The sequence below is a fragment of the Triticum dicoccoides genome, chromosome 1B (genome assembly GCF_002162155.2).
Source record: "Triticum dicoccoides isolate Atlit2015 ecotype Zavitan chromosome 1B, WEW_v2.0, whole genome shotgun sequence".
In the NCBI taxonomy this organism is placed as follows: Eukaryota; Viridiplantae; Streptophyta; class Magnoliopsida; order Poales; family Poaceae; genus Triticum; species Triticum dicoccoides.
In genome coordinates this window covers 555,686,402-555,704,214 of record NC_041381.1, presented here as the reverse complement: position 1 = coordinate 555,704,214, position 17,813 = coordinate 555,686,402, and the positions used below count along the sequence as shown (strand labels likewise).

General features: G+C 44.7%; 2 protein-coding genes across 5 annotated transcripts; one reads left to right on the top strand and one right to left on the bottom strand.

The window, feature by feature from the left end:
* The first annotated feature begins 3,317 nt into the window (after positions 1-3,317).
* Positions 3,318-6,421, top strand: LOC119348708 (B3 domain-containing protein Os05g0481400-like). Its single transcript, XM_037616683.1, has 7 exons — positions 3,318-3,523; positions 3,749-3,808; positions 3,922-4,020; positions 4,765-4,799; positions 4,869-5,040; positions 5,135-5,341; positions 5,941-6,421. Exons 1-7 carry the CDS (start codon positions 3,428-3,430, stop codon positions 6,121-6,123), a joined length of 852 nt encoding a protein of 283 aa, XP_037472580.1. The 5' UTR covers positions 3,318-3,427; the 3' UTR covers positions 6,124-6,421.
* Positions 6,422-6,548: 127 nt separating this feature from the next.
* Positions 6,549-17,566, bottom strand: LOC119348707 (probable LRR receptor-like serine/threonine-protein kinase At1g06840). Of its 4 annotated transcripts, none has more exons than XM_037616679.1 (21): positions 17,320-17,566; positions 16,432-16,615; positions 13,471-13,612; positions 12,960-13,031; positions 12,591-12,662; positions 12,183-12,326; positions 12,020-12,091; positions 11,839-11,910; positions 11,669-11,743; positions 11,406-11,474; positions 11,120-11,188; positions 10,982-11,053; positions 10,411-10,497; positions 10,200-10,268; positions 9,293-9,789; positions 8,682-8,840; positions 8,284-8,567; positions 8,089-8,140; positions 7,515-7,765; positions 7,299-7,433; positions 6,549-7,072 (listed from the first exon to the last, which is right to left on the bottom strand). In XM_037616679.1, the coding sequence occupies exons 2-21, from the start codon at positions 16,526-16,528 to the stop codon at positions 6,725-6,727; spliced, it is 2,838 nt and encodes a 945-aa protein (XP_037472576.1). In that variant the 5' UTR covers positions 16,529-16,615; positions 17,320-17,566; the 3' UTR covers positions 6,549-6,724. The 4 variants fall into 4 exon arrangements, with proteins under 4 accessions (XP_037472576.1, XP_037472579.1, XP_037472577.1 ...); XM_037616682.1 differs by lacking the exon at positions 17,320-17,566 and adding an exon at positions 12,782-12,907 and having other exon boundaries at positions 12,989-13,031; positions 13,471-13,545; positions 16,432-16,563; XM_037616680.1 differs by lacking the exon at positions 17,320-17,566 and having other exon boundaries at positions 13,471-13,545; positions 16,432-16,563.
* Positions 17,567-17,813: the final 247 nt, after the last annotated feature.

Sequence of the window (17,813 nt, the reverse complement as noted above, 5' to 3'; positions counted from 1 at the left end):
AAAGTATAACTACTCAAAACATCATAGGATGGCAACACATCATTGGATCATAATATGTGTCATAAAGCACCATGCTCAAGTAGGGATTACAGCGGGGTGCGGGAGAGTGGACCACGTAAAAGAGATGAGGATGGTAATGATGATGGTGATGTTGATGAAGACGATCACCGTAGCGATGATTCCCCTCCCGATGGCAAACCGGCGCCACCGAGAGAGAGGTTCTCCCCCTTGTGCTTCCTCCTCCATGCCCCTCCTGGATGGGGAGAGGTTCTCCCTCTAGTCCTTGGCCTCCATGGCGATGATGGCCCCTCCGAGATCCTCCCCCATGGCCTCCGATGATGATGGCCCTCTCCGACAGGTGCCGGAGAGGTCCTAGACTGATTTCTCATGGCTACAGAGGCTTGCGTCAGCGGAACTTCCAACCTCTCTTCTGTTCTGGGTTTTTTAGGATTTATAGGAGAGGTTGGCATCAGTTTCACGTCAAGGGGGCCCACGGGGAGTCCACGAGGTAGGAGCACCCTCCCGGGGGTAGGGCGCGCCCCCACCCTCGTGGTGGCCTCGGGACTCCCCTTAGGTAGCTTTCTGTTCCGGTATTTTTTATATTTTCCAAAAATATTCTTCATTGATTTTCAGCGCATTCCGAGAACTTTTATTTCTGCACAAAAACAACACCATAGTAGTTCTACTGAAAACAACGTCCATCCGGGTTAGTTCTAATCAAATCATACCAAAATCATGTAAAAGTATTATAAACATGGCATGAATACTTCATAAATTATAGATACGTTGGAGACGTATCACACCTCTACAAATCCCTACTTCCCTCCGCGAAGGGCCTTTCTTTTACTTATGCAATTTTTCTATTTTGAATTTGAGTCTCCATCTTCTCTTATAAAGCACCAACTAAGGGGCACTATGATTGTATTTCAGCATTGGGTGTAGCTAATATTCGAGTGTGTTTCATGAATGGATCAATGGTTGGTCATAATGGGCTAGGGATAACTTGCTTTAGTGTTGATATGTTGAAAAACATGGTTGCTTGTTGGTATGCTTGAGTATTAAAGTCTTCATGTCAAAACTATACTATTGCTTTGAATCATATAAAAGTTCAAATGTCCATGCTAAAAATAAAAGAAATGTGATGAACATGTTAGACAACATTCCACATCAAAATTTCTGTTTTTATCATTTACCTACTTGAGGACGAGCAGGAATTAAGCTTGTGGATGCTGATATGTCTTCAACGTATCTATAATTTTTGATTGTTTCATGCTGTTATATTATCATTCTTGGATGTTTTACAATCATTTTATAGTCATTTTTTGGTACTAACCTATTGACATAGTGCCCAATGCCAGTTGCTGTTTTCTGCATGTTTTTTACATCACAGAAAATCAATACCAAACGGAGTCCAAATGCAGCAAATTTTTTTGAGGATTTTTTTGGGCCAGAAGACATCCAGTGGGCCAGGGCTGCACCTGGGGGGTGCCTAGAGGAGGGCAGCACCCACCAGGGCGCGCCTGGGGGCCCAAGCGTGCCCAGGTGGGTTGTGCCCACCTCGGGTGCCCCCCGAACTGCCTCTTTGCTCTATAAATACCCCAATATTCCAGAAATCCTAGGAGATTCGACGAAAATCAATTCCAGCCGCCGCAGAGTCCAGAACCACTAGATTCAATCTAGACACCATCACGGAGGGGTTCACCACTTCCATTGGTGCCTCTCCAGTGATGCGTGAGTAGTTCTTTGTGGACCTACGAGTCTGTAGTTAGTAGCTAGATGGCTTCCTCTCTCTCTCTCTCTCTCTTGATTATCAATACAATGGTCTCTTGGAGATCCATATGATGTAAGCCTTTCTACGGTGTGCTTGTTGGGATCCGATGAACTTTGAGTTTATGATCAGATCTATCTTTTTATCCATGAAAGTTATTTGAGTCTTATTTGATCTCTTATATGCATGATTGCTTATGACCTCGTATTTCTTCTCAGATATTTGGGTTTTGTTTGGCCTACTTGATCTATTTATCTTGCAATGGGAAGCGATACTTTGTGATGGCTTCGATTTTACGGTGTTTGATCCCAGTGAAAGAAGGGGAAACGACACATATGTATCATTGCTATTAAGGATAACAAAATGGCTTCTATTTTTACATAAATAGATCTTGTCTACATCATGTCATCATTCTTATTGCATTACTTCGTTTTTCCATGAACCTAATACACTAGATACATGCTGGATAGCGGTCGATGTGTGGAGTAATAGTAGTAGATGCAGGCAGGAGTCAGTCTACTAATTTTGAACGTGATGCCTATATAATGATCATTGCCTGGATATCGACATGATTATTTAAAGTTCTATCAATTGCCCAACAGTAATTGTTTTCCCACCGTTTGCTATTTTTCTCGGGAGAAGCCACTAGTGAAACCTACGGGCCCTGGGTCACTTTTCATCATATTTGCCTTTGCGATCTATTTTCCTTTCCATTTATTTTCAGATCTATTAAACCAAAAATACAAAAATACCTTGCTGCAATTTATTTGTTCCATGATCTATTTATCCTATCTACCACTTTTACCTCAAGTTATTTGCCTATCTTGAGGCGCCGTACCCGAAAGGGACTGACAACCCCTTTAACACGTCAGGTTGCGAGTATTTGTTATTTGTGTGCAGGTGTTGTTTACGTGGTGTAAGGAGGTTCTCCTACTGGTTTGATAACCTTGGTCTCATCACTGAGAAAAATACTTACCGTCGCTATACTGCATCATCCCTTTTTTTTGGAAAAATATCGACATAGTTCTAGCAGACATCAACGCCCTTTGGCGTCGGTACGGGTGGCCGACAACCCCGGGAGCCGCAAGCGCGCCGTGGTGCACATGCCGGCCTCCGACCACGACGGGTCCATCATCAACCTCACTTCGACCGACGAGGAAGATAGGGCATGGGAGACGACCGCGCCTTAAATACCATGAGCCGGTGCGTGTTCCTTGTCCTACTCTACTTCGTTGGCAACCGCACCAACACTTGGAGGGGTGTAGTCAGCCGTCGTACATAGGCTGACGGCGCTGTATAGCCAGTGGCCGGAGCCATGCTCTGCTGATGAATTGCCTCCCATATGATACCCCGTGCTATGAGGAGTGCCATACTAAAAGAAAAACCGTAAACGAGCGCCTGGGCCCACCTGGCAGCCGCACGGCGACACCAGCCGTCGCCGTTGCCGTGCGACGCGTCGGTCGGATCCCCTTCCCTTCTCCCCTCCGTTCCGTTCAAATTCAAAATCCCAAACCCGTGTGCGTCTTTCCAACAAAGGCATGCCGCCCCGCCCCCCTCCCTCCCACTCCTCTCCCAAAAGGACCCGAAAATACTTTGACCCCCTTTGACCCGCGTCTCGCTCTCCGCGTGGACAAAGAGAGAGGACAGAGAAGCCGGCCCATGGCGACGGCGGAGGCGAGCAGCGCCAGCGGCGCGGGCGCCGCCTACGAGGAGGAGCGCCGGAAGCGGATCCTCGACAACCTCAAGCACCTCGAGGTTGGTACTCTCGCACGGAGAACACCCAACGCACCAACCAACCAGCACGGACCAATCCCTTTCCTCTCCTCCCTTTTCTCACGAGCAGATGCGCGAAAGACGAGGCATTTCGCGACGATACCCACTGCAGATTTGTCTCTGGATTCTTCGCCGTGGCTTCGGAATTTTCTTTCTTTCTTTCTTTCACAAAACTAATTTCTTTGCCTCTTTCCCTCCTTTCCGCAGGATTTGGGCATATCGAAGATGGCCAAGAGCCTGATCCAGGCCACGAGGCAGCAGGACAAGGTGCGCGCATCGCAGCAACTGTACTTTCAATCCGGGCGAAGTTCTAGTGAGGTGCGGGCTTCAACTCGTGCGGTTGCCGTGGGTTGATTCGATCGATTTCGTTGATTCTGCAGACTCCTCGGGCGAGCCCAAAGTCCAGGAAGAAGTTCGAGGCTACCACCGAAGTCAGGCGCTCCTCCAGGGCCAGGACCACTGTTTCCTACAAGGATGATGTGAGTCCTCGCTCTTTTTAATCCGGCCTTATGGCTTCGTTAGATTTGCCGTGTTTCTGATTTTAAAAACAGTTTTTTTATTATTATACCCTGTTTGAAGGAGGACATACCCTGTGCTATATGAAGTTAGATATTGTTGTTCTGCTTCTAAACGTGTAGGTAAAAAGTGCAAATTCGAAAGAAACAAAAATCATTTGCTAATCCTGTTTGCATGGCAACCTCAAATGGGTATATTATACAAAAATGGGTTCCTTAGTGCCTTGATTTGTCCCCAGATGTAGTTTTCTCTTTATTTGATTCTGTGAGGTAATTGTTGTCTTTATTTAATAGTTTCTTTAGTTTGAAGTGGGATATATCCTTCTTGAATGTTGTTTCTCTCATTCTTGCAATCTGATGCGGTTGGGATGGGGTTTGTATATTTCCATCGGCGATCATTTGGGGACACACTGCTCTGCCGTGATGCCCCTGCTAACACGGATATGAAATACGTGTGCTATATGAAGTTAGATAGTGTTGTTCTGCTTCTAAATGTGTAGGTAACAACTGCAAATTCGAAAAAGCAAAGCCTTTGCTAACCCCGTTTTGTGGAGTTCCTCAAATGGGTACTCTACAAAATTGTTCCTTAGTGCCTTGGTTTGTCCCCAGATTTAGTTTTGTCTTCATTTTGTTCATGAAGTGATTTAATTTGTTTTTGCTTTGCCATGCTAATGTTGACACTAGACTGTCATTTGTTTGTTTTTGCAGTTTCCCGAACTTGATGATTTTGTGCGCCGCAGAAGGTAGTAGTCTCACTAACTTTGTTGATTAATCTTGGACATGGTAATTGGTTACTCTCCTTTGTTGACCAGGGTAAGTAAAAGTGTGGACAATGGTAGGGGATACACCGGGAGAATTTCTTCTTATCAACAACAACAGCGTGCTTTTAAAAGAGCTGAGAAACTTCAAGATAGTCTAGACCCTGACAACCCGTCGTTTGTCAAGACCATGGTTCGATCACATGTATCCAGCTGCTTTTGGCTTGTAAGATGTTGTTCCCTGGATTTTTGTTTAACTAGTTTTGATACATATGCAAGATCAACTAATAGTCACGGTTACGAATTTTCCTTTACACAAGGGTCTCCCTTCTAGTTTCTGCAAAGATCATCTGCCTCCCAGAGAACATAAGATGGTGTTGGAGGATGAAGAAGGTGTTGAATTTGATGCTGTATACATCGGAAATCGAACAGGTCTGAGTGGTGGATGGAGAGGCTTCTCGATGCACCATGACTTGGAAGATGGGGACTCATTGGTCTTTGAATTGGCTGAGCCTGACAGATTTAAGGTACTAACTATTTTTCTCTAGTTCCTCATTAATCTGGAACAAATAAACTTCCCTATCATTGCTGCAAAAACTCGCAATCTTGTCCCAACTTCCAATTAAGGATGTCTTTTTTTTGCGGGACCTGATTAAGGGGCTCATGACCATAAATTTCTGACATCATAAATTACATTCGAGAGAGTGCATATTAATGTATATATAACACAAACAGGGGTAGTAAACTGGTTGCTACTGCTATGTTCTTCCCTCCTTTTCTTTATACAAAGCCACCTCATATTTTGTGTCTTATCTTTAACCATCGATTTGACCAATACAATATGAGTTATATACCACAAAAAAAAAACATTGACTCATCACCTTTGAAAGAAGTTGCAAATGATGCTTTTTTAGTGCATATAACTCATATTTTATTGGTCAAATCGATGGTCAAAGTTAGACCCAAAATTTGTGGTGCCTTGTATCATTGAGCTGAGGTATCGTGTTGCATGCATACTCAAACAGTGATAAACATCAGGTCTAGCAATTTGTTCTTATGTACATTTAGTCGCATTTTCGGGTCATACATCTACAGCCCTTCACATGCTATTCTTTATTTGTTGCAGATTTACATTTCTAAAGCTATCGAAGATGGAAAAGAGGCTGAGCCTAATGATAAGAATGCTGATGTGGACAGTGATTCAGCCCAGGAAGTTCCTGACCAGACGGATTCACCTGTTTCTGAACCCCCTTCCAGCCCTGAGCCTCTAAAAGGAGCTAAAAGAAGAAAACTCCGTGGGCGACGGTAGTTTTCTTATTAGTTCCATCAGACCCTGAAATATATGTACTTTGGGCAAATATGTTCTCGTATTAGTGGGCTCTCCTGCCAGGTCATCTGTTTTGCATCTTTTTGTTGGCCTGTTTCTGAAAATATGGGTGCTCAGTGATCACCCTTCTGCTATGGTAAACCGATATCTCTAGCCAATTATCAGCATATGTAGGCCTAGATTACATGTAAAGAAATGTTCTGTGCCGTAATCTAGCATTCGTAACCCCTATATATTATGCTAATACAGTGTCTCAAGCACTGCAATATGTTTCTCACCATCCTTACGTGTACGTGATGCTAATCATCACTCATTATTCTGTGCACATGAAGCTTCTGAAATTCTGGAATGTCCAGCATAAGTGAGAACCACAGCTGATGTCACTCTGCGTGCATGAAGCTTCTAAATTTCTGGAAAGCTCAAGCTATGTCAATATTCCTCAGCTATTCTCATTCACATTCTCTAGTTTACATCAAAGCTGACTAATTAATTAATTTACAACACAAACGACATGAGCGTAACAAGTCAATTGTACAAAACATCATCGCATTTACAACTTAAAATCCTATGAAAAATGCCAAGATCAGCGAGGAGCCAGCACCTCGGAGAGGACGCCGCTGCTTGCATTAACACTGCCAGAGGTCTGTGTGACAAAGGAAGTTCCGGTTGCTGAAGAAGTTGACAAGGATTTACTCATGTCACCTGAGTCTGTGTCCGTAGTATCCATCAGAACAAGATCCGCCTCCGGCATCATCCTCAAGATGACCTCGAGTTCTCGGACAATCTCCGACATGGAAGGCCTCGCGTCGGTCTCATCCTGGCAGCACTTGGTTGCTAGCAAGAGGAACCTATTGATGCAGTCTGGAGGACACAGGCCCATCCGTCTGTCAACGATTTCAGAAATATTGCCTGATTGGTACGCTTTGTTTACCTATAACATGCACACAATTTAGTTATTTTAGTAAACTGTTTGCATTCCACTTAAATTCATGTATGCTGAATGATGTTGCCATTTTCTGCAAGCACAAATGAACATGTTGAGCCACTGCCCGCTGATGTCCCCTCATTATAAGTTAAACATGCTGCATCATGTTTTATGTTTTATGTGAATTTCCAAAAGCTAGCTGAAATTACAGTTTTAAGTGAAGATTATTTACCTCTCGCACTATGTTTTTCCCATGCTCAATTGGCTTCATCCCAGTCAACATTTCAAGAAACACAACACCAAGGCTGTACACGTCACTTTTATCCGTCAATTTATGAGTCAGGAAGTATTCTGGATCAAGATATCCCTGACGAAAATAAAAGAAATATCTTGTTATTCTGCAAGAAAGCACGGCAACTGTAGTATCTCCGGTGTAACTAATACTTACCGGTGTGCCCTTGACAACAGTGGAAACATGACCTGCTAATGTTCCTTCAATATCTGGCACTGGAGCAAGCCTCGAAAGACCAAAGTCAGCCACTTTTGGAACAAATTTCGAGTCCAGAAGAATGTTACTGGCCTTCACATCACGGTGAAATATAGGAGGGTTTGCATCAGTGTGTAGATACAGAATTCCCTTGGAGGCACCCAATGCTATGTGAAGCCTCAACACAAAACCGGGAGATCGTTTGGCCTTGGCTGCGATTGGGGAAAAATCGCAACATAAGATGAGCTTATTAATCTAGGAAAACATTTGGACAGGTTGAATGCTCCAATGATTGTACTACACTATCAAGAGTTCCAAATTATATATAATTAATGAAAACACACCTACAAATAAGATTCACTAAACTGATGAGTATACAGATGATCTTGAATTAAGAGCCCTGCTAGTTTGGGTGAGCAGGATCGGCCGGGATCCCAGACCACCCAACTGGGCCTACAGAATCTATGTAGTACTAAAAATAAAATGTAAATTTCTTAAATAAAATTTGAATAATATAAGGTTGCTGTGTACTTACAAGAAAGATGATCGCGTAAAGTACCATTTGGCATGTATTCATAAACTAGCATCTGCAAAAACACAATTTCGATGACAGCATGAATAACATAAATTAATTGGAATGCCCTTCAGTGTAGCATTAAGCACATCTTCTTATCAGTGTAATGTTGACAAAATATCATATCTATATCAAATGCAAACAAAAGAGATGCACCTGTTCATCTGCTTCATCACAATAGCCAACTAACGAAACCAGATTGCGATGATGCAATCTGGATAGGAGCTCTATTTCCGTGCAGAACTCCTTCGAACCTTGCAGAGAATCCTCATGTGCCCGTTTGATTGCTACAATTTCCCCATCATCTAGAGTTCCTCTATAGACTTTTCCATAACCTCCTTGACCAACTTGAGCTAATTGGTCAAAATTATTGGTGGCCCTAGCCATTTCTTCAAATTTAAAGCACCTCACACCGTCAATTTTGACAGAAAATCTTGACACTGCAAATGGTAATGTGATGCAAATCTTCAGGTGCTACCTCTTGAATAAGGTGTCTGCTAGCAATGTTTATTTGCATAATCAGTTTACTGCTTACAAAAGTATTAGTGACTTACGTGAACGTTTTGAAACTGTTCTACTTCTGTGTCTTGAACGCCTTCTCATTATAAGAACAGTGGCTACTGCAGAAAGTGCAAAAGCAGCAGCTATTGCGCTTGCCAGGATAGCACCCATTGCCGTTTTGCTTAAACCTGATGAAGCTTCATTTGGATATTCTGTAAAAATTACGCACAACAGACATGTTACTAGTAACAGATGGGAGTAACTGGTCAGAGGACATCGGCGACATAGAAACGAATGAATCATGAGTCAAAAATGAAATAAAAACCAATTATTAGTCAAACTATGCCTTTTTATCTTCTACAGTCTTTGAAAGTTTTTAATCAGAATAACTTGCCAAAGATAAGTGCTAGATACTCCCTCCGTTCCAAAATAGATGACTCAACTTTGTACTAACTTTCGATGACTTAGTACAAAGTTGAGTCATCTATTTTGGAACGGAGGGAGTAGTTGTGTTGCATTGCATGGAGCCATTAATTGCGCTGATCAAACTAACAGAAAGGCTACAAATAAAATTGCCACTATTTAGTACTCCCACGTGGCCTAAAATTAGAATTTTCGTCATAAAACTATGCCTTTGTACAACTGATCTTCAAAGTGTACGTACCATCCGCATAGGAACCAAGTGTGAAATTGAGAAGCTCATATGGACCAAAGATATCTGGAAGAGTAATTTCCCATCCAGCAAGTACATGTCGGAGTCGCACAACCTCAGACATATTGAACAAACTTGTATTGCTTGGGAATAACTTGAGGTGCATGTTGAGCCTTGGACCCACCTCCCATATGTAGTGCTCAACATGTAGCTGGTAAATATACAGTTTCAATAAAGACGTTGTGCTGTCCCCGAAGGCACCTTCATAAGGATTGAAGTCTGTGATTCCTGGACTCTTCAGTCGAATTCCAACTCCAAGTGGCACGGCACAAAAACACGGTATAGGTGATGATGGGTTGTACTCGTAATTTTTATCCGATGGGCAAGGTGAACAAATTAGGCTAGAGTCTTGTTGCTGTCTAGAGGTTTGCTGGTTTACAGACTGGGGTTGACAGAGGCTGTCTATCGGAGCTCCACTAGAATTCCCACAGACAGGGTTTCCATACAACCTGCACAAAATGACAACAGTGGTGATTACAATCAATTACATTATATTTCAGTTTACAACAGATACAAGTATGCGTTGCGAAATCAATTTCTAGTTACTTATATTTATTCTCAAATTCAGAAAGGGAGATTTGTAGCAACTCTAACTAGGCAACAAAGGTGGTGCTGACCACCAAAACGGAGATCAGCTACAAAATACTTGCATGTTCACAGCATGCATTTGAACAGATAATATACTCCCTCCGTTCCTAAATATAAGTCTTTGTAGAGATTTCACTATGGACTACATACGGTGCAAAATGAGTGAATCTCTACAAAGAATTATATTTAGGAACGGAGGGAGTAGATATGTTTATGTGGGAATGCAAATTGCTGATGCATGACAAAGCATGGCATATGTATGAGAACATACATTACAGTAACATTTTGGGGAGGATTAAATGCAGCCGGAATAGTCTTCAGGGAATTATTTTGGAAGTCCCTGCATGATCAAAAAATGTATTACATATATATATATATATATATATATATATATATATATATATATATATATATATATATATATATATATATATATATATAGTTGATACTATTAGGAAAAATATCTGCAAAAGGGATCATACAGAACAAGGCTTCGATTTCCAGTAAGAACGATGTCATTCCAGATTTCCGAGGGAACAGCACCATCTAGACGGTTGTTTTCAACTGACCTGTAAAATGAACTTGTCATGCACATCTAGAAAAATAAAGCATAAGGAGTATTGATTACATAGAAACTATTTATGTATGCCTGTATTTGCAATTAGAAAAATAAACAACTCATACAGGGTGATTTTGTATCAATCTAAATAAAAGTGAGTATTGCTTGTAAACCAACAATGAGTTGATCAATAAATACCTGCAGAAAATAATATAACCTCGAGCCTTCACTTAATAAGATATGATCTAGAGTTCACATTATTTACGTTTGCAGTAAGACAGAAAGATGTCTGAAACAGGATTTAGGAAACTAAGGCTCAGTTTGCGGTTGCTGAACTGTGTTTTTCTGTGCTTATTTTATAATCTTTTGTGAAAAATTATCCAATAGAATATGCAAGAATGGTTCAAACAAAGACTATAGTTGGCACAAGTGGGTTGGGCAAACAGTATGATAATCCAGCGCAATGCCAAACATGGCCTAAATGGTATACTTACAAAAGCTGAAGATTAGGAAGCCCTGAGAAGTTCAACGGGACAGTTCCATTAAGCATGTTGTGTGACAAATCACTGACAGAAAACAGAAATTAGTCGAGTGACTAAAGACAATATACAAACATTATCGGAGGTACATACAGAGTAGTGATATTTGATGCAAGCTGATTAGTTGGTATTGGTCCTGTCAGTTTGTTCCAGCTAAGATCCCTGAAAATGCATGCGAGTAATAGTAGCTTAGACACCTGTGGAGTTATTTCCTGAAATGCATGAACTAAAATGGGTTGTCAAAATGCTATTTCAAGCATAAATCATCAGTAACAAGGAGTATAAGGTATGCCACGTTCAAAGTGCAAGCCATAACATCAAAAGACAATAATTGGAAAATAACTATGACATGTACTTTTAGCAGGGCTAGTGCACTCACAAATATCCAAGTTCAGATATGGCACTCAGATCAGGAATAGCGCCCTGCAAGTTGCAGTTCCTAAGACTCCTGATAACACAAGAAACGTTCTCTCAGTTCCACGAACTCGGTGTAAGTGTAAGAATTACGGATACTAGACATTGGCATGTTGAGATGTTGCTTAATAAAACTGGAACTAAATCATTATACAGACATATTTAAAATTGTACTATAAAATAAGAAGACAAACGTGTAAGTACAGAGAAAGAAAAGATCACACTCACAGCTTTAACAGTGTTTTTATGTTGCTGTATGTAGCAGGGATGGAACTTCCACTGAAGTTATTGTTGTCAGCCTGACTAGAAACAGAAACATATGAATATAAGAAACAGGTGTTTTTCTTTTCCTTTTATGAGAAAAAGTTCTATTCAGAATGTGCGAATGGGGCACACACAATATTTTCAAAGCAGGTGCCTTTGCTAATTCTGTAGGAAGAGGTCCAGACAAATTGTTGTTATCAACAAGCCTGCAAATGTGCAAGTGTTGGTTACATCGGAAAACAAATATCAGATCCATAATTCCTACTAAACTTTCACAAGGAGAAAATTTTGGGAAAGAAATAGACTTCCACATACAGGTGAAGAAGTAATGGGATTCTCCACAATTCAGATGGAATTTTCCCACTTAATGAATTATTGTTCATGTGGCTGAAATGAATGGAAAACAGAGGTTAGAGCTAAGTTCACATTGAACATCAATTAGCAAAGCATAGGGAAAATGGAAATGAACATTTCTTACAGATGTTTCACATGTCTTAAGTTGGCAAATGACTTCGGTATCGGTCCCAGTATTTGGTTTTGGTCAATTTGTAACCTGTTCAAGTTCTGAAGGTTGCCAATCTCATCTGGTAGGAAACCAGAGAGCTGATTGCCATTCAATAGTCTGCAAAAGGCATAAAACTTAACAATTGGCATAATTTGTTACATACATATTGGGATGTTGCTGTGATTATTCCTCATGTAAAAATAATAAATGATACTAAGTGTTTTTTTTATGTATACAGTATCTATTGTGCAAGAACTTCTGCGCCAAAAAGATCTTGCATGGGTTTAGCAGCAAAGGAACAGACAAATTATGTCTCTTAGAAGGTTCCAATGATTTCTTTGCATATCGAAGGGGGGAAGTCAACAGAAAGCAAGCACTTACATAAGTTTGAGTGTAGTGATGTTTCCTATCTCTTTTGGGATGCTGCCTGTTAAATTGTTCCACATAAAATCCCTTCATGAAAAATAAGAATCATTTAGTATTAGGATAGAACAGCTTCAGAGTAAACATGACAGCTACTATAAGCATGAGACAAGCAATCAACATCGGGATAGGATTATAGTTTTACTGACTGGTTACTCTCTTCAGTAATTCCATAGTGTAGGATAATTTAAGCCTTTGTATCACATTGCTACTAGACACCATGAATTTGTATACGTTGATAATACTGAAGTGTAGCAAGTCTTAATATTTAACAACTGCATAAGAACTTAAGTAAATCAGTAACTTCACAATCAGGGTAATACTTACAGTGTTTTCAGCTGAGATAAAAGACTGACCTCTGGTGCCAAAGTTCCAGACAGGTTCCTCTTAAATAACTGTCTGCATTGAATAAAATATATGCTATCAGGAACATGACAGGTTGCATAGTACGCTGAAATAATCAATCTTACAAATAATATATCACCTATAACAATCAAAACTACATGAAAATATCGTGGGACAAGTCATCAATATCAAAGGACAAGGGAGATGCACAGTTACCCCTTACAAGTAAAGGTAGTTCCTGTTTTGCCTTCGATTAAACTGGTTATTATGACCATGAGATACTTTTAAGTTTAAGACATTAATTAGTTTCTTATAGGTGCATGCAGAAAACATATATTTTATTAGTGATCCACATAACACATAGACATTAGCATTTAATTGGAAAGGCTACTGCTTGTAAACAATCTTGTCTGTTGATAAATAGAGAGCTCATAGAATGAATAAACAGAAGTGAAGATATTATGAACAGATTAGATAGAAGTAGTGATCATACAATTCTGTCACATGAAGCGCATCATTGATGATGTGGCAGAAAACTCCTGTCCAATTAGAAGTGCATGGATCTCCCCTGTTCCAGTTCTCAAGGTTATTCATAGGATCAAGTAAGCTTCCCTTTATAGCCCCGAGTGCATCAACTGCATTATTATGAAAAACAAAACATTCAATTTGCGTGGAAGGTTGCAAATAATGTTGAGTATCGTGATTATTAGGAAAGCTAGGATAGTGTAGGATATTATTCTACCTTGCCTTGTACTCCAAGATGATCATATGTACTACTCCCTCCGTCCCAAAATAAGTGTCTCAACTTTGTACTAGATCTAGTACAAATTTGTACTAAGCTCAAGACACTTATTTTGGGACGGAGGGAGTACTATATATATGCCCATGAGGCTCAAGCAATCCAACGACCTATTCCGCAACAATCCCTCTCTCTCCCTTCTAATATACTATCAGTTTCCGGGTTCTAAACCCTAGCCGCTTCCGCTTCCGCACCCGCGCACCGCCCCCGGGGCGGTCGGCCTTCATGACCGCCGCCGGGGGCCGCGCCGCCCGTACCTAGGGTTCGTCCGCCGGCCGTGTTGACCAGCTGCCCTAGAGTCTTTTTCCTGATCCTTTGATCCGGGTTTTTCTCTCTCTCGCCGGTCGTTTTGATTGGCGTTTTTCTTTTTGGTTTTCCGATCTATGTGATCAGGTTTGTGTCACCCGTCGTCGTCGTCGACCCCCGTGCGCCTCTACTCCAACACCGGCGCGACCGGCCACCTCTTCACCGACCCGGCGGCCTCGCGCGACAGGCGACCCCTCACAGCCGCCGTCCGTGCGTCGGCCCGCCGTCGCGCTGCGCCGGGTGTCGCCGCCCTGCTCCGACCGGACTCCTACATCGCCCCGCTGGCGGCCTCGCGCGGTGTGGCGGCCAGTCATAGCTGTTGTTCGCGCGCCGGCCCGCCCATCGATCCACGTCACCCGCCTCCGCCGCGTCTGCACGGCGGCCTACCCCGGCTGTCCTCGGCTGCGTCAGGCTCGTCGGAAGCCTCAACTCGGGCGCCGCTGCTCTGTTGGTCACCCGGGCCTCGCTGCCCGGGCGCCGGCGCTACTTTGGCAGCCCGGGTGCCGGTGCTGACGCGCTCGTCCGGACGACATCCCACGCCATCCGGCACCGCCGGCTTCATGTCGGACTCCCCTGCCACCCCGCCTCCACCAAGCGGCGTCCCCGACCTCGTGCGCGATCGGCTTGATCACTAGCTCGCCGCCGCGATTCGCCCCATCTACTCGTGCGACCAACCTGGCCCGTCAGTTGCACGCGCCTCTGCAGGTCCCGTGTAGATCATCCTCGAGTTCAGCGCGCCATCCATCGATCGAGCAACGGGCTGCCGCTGTGTCGCCCCTTCGGGTCGCAACACCGCCGCCCCGTGGTTCTTCTCCCGGCTGCACCGACCCGTGTCACCGCTGTGTCGCCCCTTCGAGCCGTAGTGCCGCGGCCCGCGGTCCACCGCCGCCCCGAGGCCGACCGCTCCAGGTCATCCCCGTGGCTGCACCGACCCTCGCGCCGCCGCTGCGTCGCCCCGTCAGGCCGTAGCGAGCGTGGCACGCGGTCCACGCCGCCGTCCTCGCGGTTGCACCGAGCCGCGCTCCGCCGCCCCTTCGGGTTGTAGCGCCGCGGCCCGTGGTCCCCGCCGCCACCCCGAGGTTTTCCTGCCGTCGCCCCGACCTGCCCGTTGCCGCTGCGTCGCCCCTTTGGGTTGTAGCGCCATGGCCCGCGGTCCACTTCGCCGTCACCTCGCGTCGACCTCCCGTGGTATGCACCGCGCCGTCTCCCTTGGCGCGGGAACGCCACCGTCCGCGCCGGTCTTCGTCACGCTGTCAGGGTTCTTTGCCTTCTTCGAGCACCGCCGCCGAACTCCTAACCTAGCCGCCGCCGCCATTAGGCCGCCGCTCTTCCTTGGCCGCTGCCGCCGCCACCGTCGTCCGTCCACCATGTTCGTCTTCGTCCAGCACCAGCTCGTCGCCGTCGTCTGCCCCGACCACTTCGTCTACTCCGACCACCATGGTGACATCGGCCTCCACGTCGATTGGCGCCACAACCGTCGTCGAGTCTTCTTCTCTGCTGGCCCTTCGATTCCTCGACATGGCGAACAACTCGTGCAGGTCCCGGTCTCCGCATGCCCGGTGCTGGCTACACCGATGCGTGCCTTCATCGTGTCGCCGGGCCTGGCAAGCCTGGTGCGGCGCTTCGTCAACTTCGTCTTCGTCCGTCTTCGCATGCCCGGTGCTGGCAACACCGACGCGTGCCTTCGTCTACAACGTGTCCGCAGCTTTGGCACACCCGGTGCGACGCCTCGTCAACACCATCCTCCTTCCGGCACACCACTACCTCGACACCGGCTACCCTGACTCGACATCGACCACGGCATTCTTCGCACGGCTACCTCGACCACGGTCCTACCACATACCCTCTCGGCTACATCGACAAACGGCACAAAGGGCTACCACTTCGCTTGAGCAACCTCGTCGGTTTCCACTCCAGCCATGACTCCACGATGCATCGACCGTTACGACTGTAGGGGGGGTGTCCGTTGGCTTACCTTCGGATTATTCTCCAGTCTCACCGTCTGCTTCGCTACCGTTGTAACTGCGGGGGATGTTGAGTATCGTGATTATTAGGAAAGCTAGGATAGCGTAGGATATTATTCTACCTTGCCTTGTACTCCAAGATGATCATATGTACTACTATATATATGCCCATGAGGCTCAAGCAATACAACGAACTATTCCGCAACAATCCCTCTCTCTCCCTTCTAACAAATAAGAAACAGAATATAACATAGTGAGAAATTACTGTCTGAACTGAACATCAGATATCAATCGATTTTCCTTGTTTTTCTTTCTTTCTTTCAGAATGGTAGCAGTAACATACAAGATAGCAAATTATGAACTACACACGCAAGCAGAAGATTACCTTCGGAAGGGTCAGTACTTTGCCCCAGTGCAACATCCAAGCAGGGGAGCATCACAGCCAGAATAACCACGCAGAAGATGCCTCCAAAAGTAACCATCTCTCTCTCACTGTCTCACCGTATAATTAAGCAGAAACTTCTGACATCCCCAACAGGAATATTTTTCTTTTTCAAAAGCTCTGGGTCCTAAACAAGAAAAATGCAGCAGTGATCAGCATCTAGTGACAACCCAAAAGCCAAAACGTCCGTGATGCCGACGCTAAGATCAGAAAACATATAGTAGCAGTATTCGTCCTTGCACGATTTTTTAATGGAAGGCGAGCTGATGATGGCGAGGCCAATTGGCCAGATGTGATAACAGTCACATGCAGCCGTGCACCTACCCCCTCCTTTGCACAAGCCAGACTTTTCTTAAAAACTGGTGACAAACAGAGGAGCTTGCATATCTTATCACTCGCCTTCCAGGGACCGCGCCCCACGGCGACGAGGGCGACAGCGCTGATAATAACGCCATACTATTTTGCAACCACAATATTTCTCGAAAAAATATATATTTTGCAACCACGACATGCCAACTGAAAACTGGGAGATGCAACAGATGGTAGTACTTGCACACGATACCAATGGCAAAAGTGTCGACAAAGCTACCGGCAAGCAGTTGAGTGCTACCAAGACAATGATGGTGCAGATTAAACTGGGTCTTCAAACGGTAAATTGTTCTGAGACGCTTTGGGGGCAAGATCCGAAGGGGGTTATAATAACTGGTAGAAGTGTCTGAAGCAATCGAACCAACACATGGAAATGATCTTACCAGACTTGGCCAGAACAAGATTCGCAGGAGTGCCCACTGGTAGACTGTAAATGGAAGAATCTGGGGAGGAAGAACGAACCTCGAAATTGCGCCGCGAAGTTCCTCCCTCCCTGCAAGGAGAGGACAGGAGAGCCGGCGGGGAAGGGGGCGCCGCCTCGCTCCTCCCGCGTCGGCCCCTCGGAGCTCGGACACTTCTGTCCTCTCTGCTTAGTTCACCGCCGTCGAGGAGGAGCGTGGAGAGCAGGGGAGGCGATGAGGCGAGGCTATCGTAGGCGCCGTGGAACTGGAACTGGAGTCCACCGCCGTCGTGGCGCGCTCGTTATATGGGTGGGGTGGGAGATCCCCCGGCTGCTCTCTCGGGCGTAGACTGTGCTGGAAATTCTTTTGCAATTTGCACGTGGGCCCTTATGGAACCCCGCTATCTCACCAGCTAGCTGGCCCGTATACACGCGGCACGCTACAACGGTAGTATGATAATTGCTGAGTCCAAAAGAAAAGAAATGAAAAAAATACTGGTTTGCCTTTTCTTAATACAGTATAATTAAAGTCGTTCGCATACACTCATCCCTATGA

Excerpts from the sequence above, each read along its gene's own strand:
- LOC119348707 (XM_037616679.1), bottom strand. The coding sequence starts at position 16,528 with ATGGTTACTTTTGGAGGCATCTTCTGCGTGGTTATTCTGGCTGTGATG. Across the intron at positions 12,327-12,590 it reads ATCACTACACTCAAACTTAT|ACTATTGAATGGCAATCAGC; the intron begins GTAAGTGCTTGC and ends TGCCTTTTGCAG. Across the intron at positions 11,475-11,668 it reads ATAAAAACACTGTTAAAGCT|GAGTCTTAGGAACTGCAACT; the intron begins GTGAGTGTGATC and ends TTGTGTTATCAG.
- LOC119348708 (XM_037616683.1), top strand. The coding sequence starts at position 3,428 with ATGGCGACGGCGGAGGCGAGCAGCGCCAGCGGCGCGGGCGCCGCCTAC. Across the intron at positions 4,021-4,764 it reads CTGTTTCCTACAAGGATGAT|TTTCCCGAACTTGATGATTT; the intron begins GTGAGTCCTCGC and ends TTGTTTTTGCAG. Across the intron at positions 4,800-4,868 it reads GATTTTGTGCGCCGCAGAAG|GGTAAGTAAAAGTGTGGACA; the intron begins GTAGTAGTCTCA and ends TTTGTTGACCAG.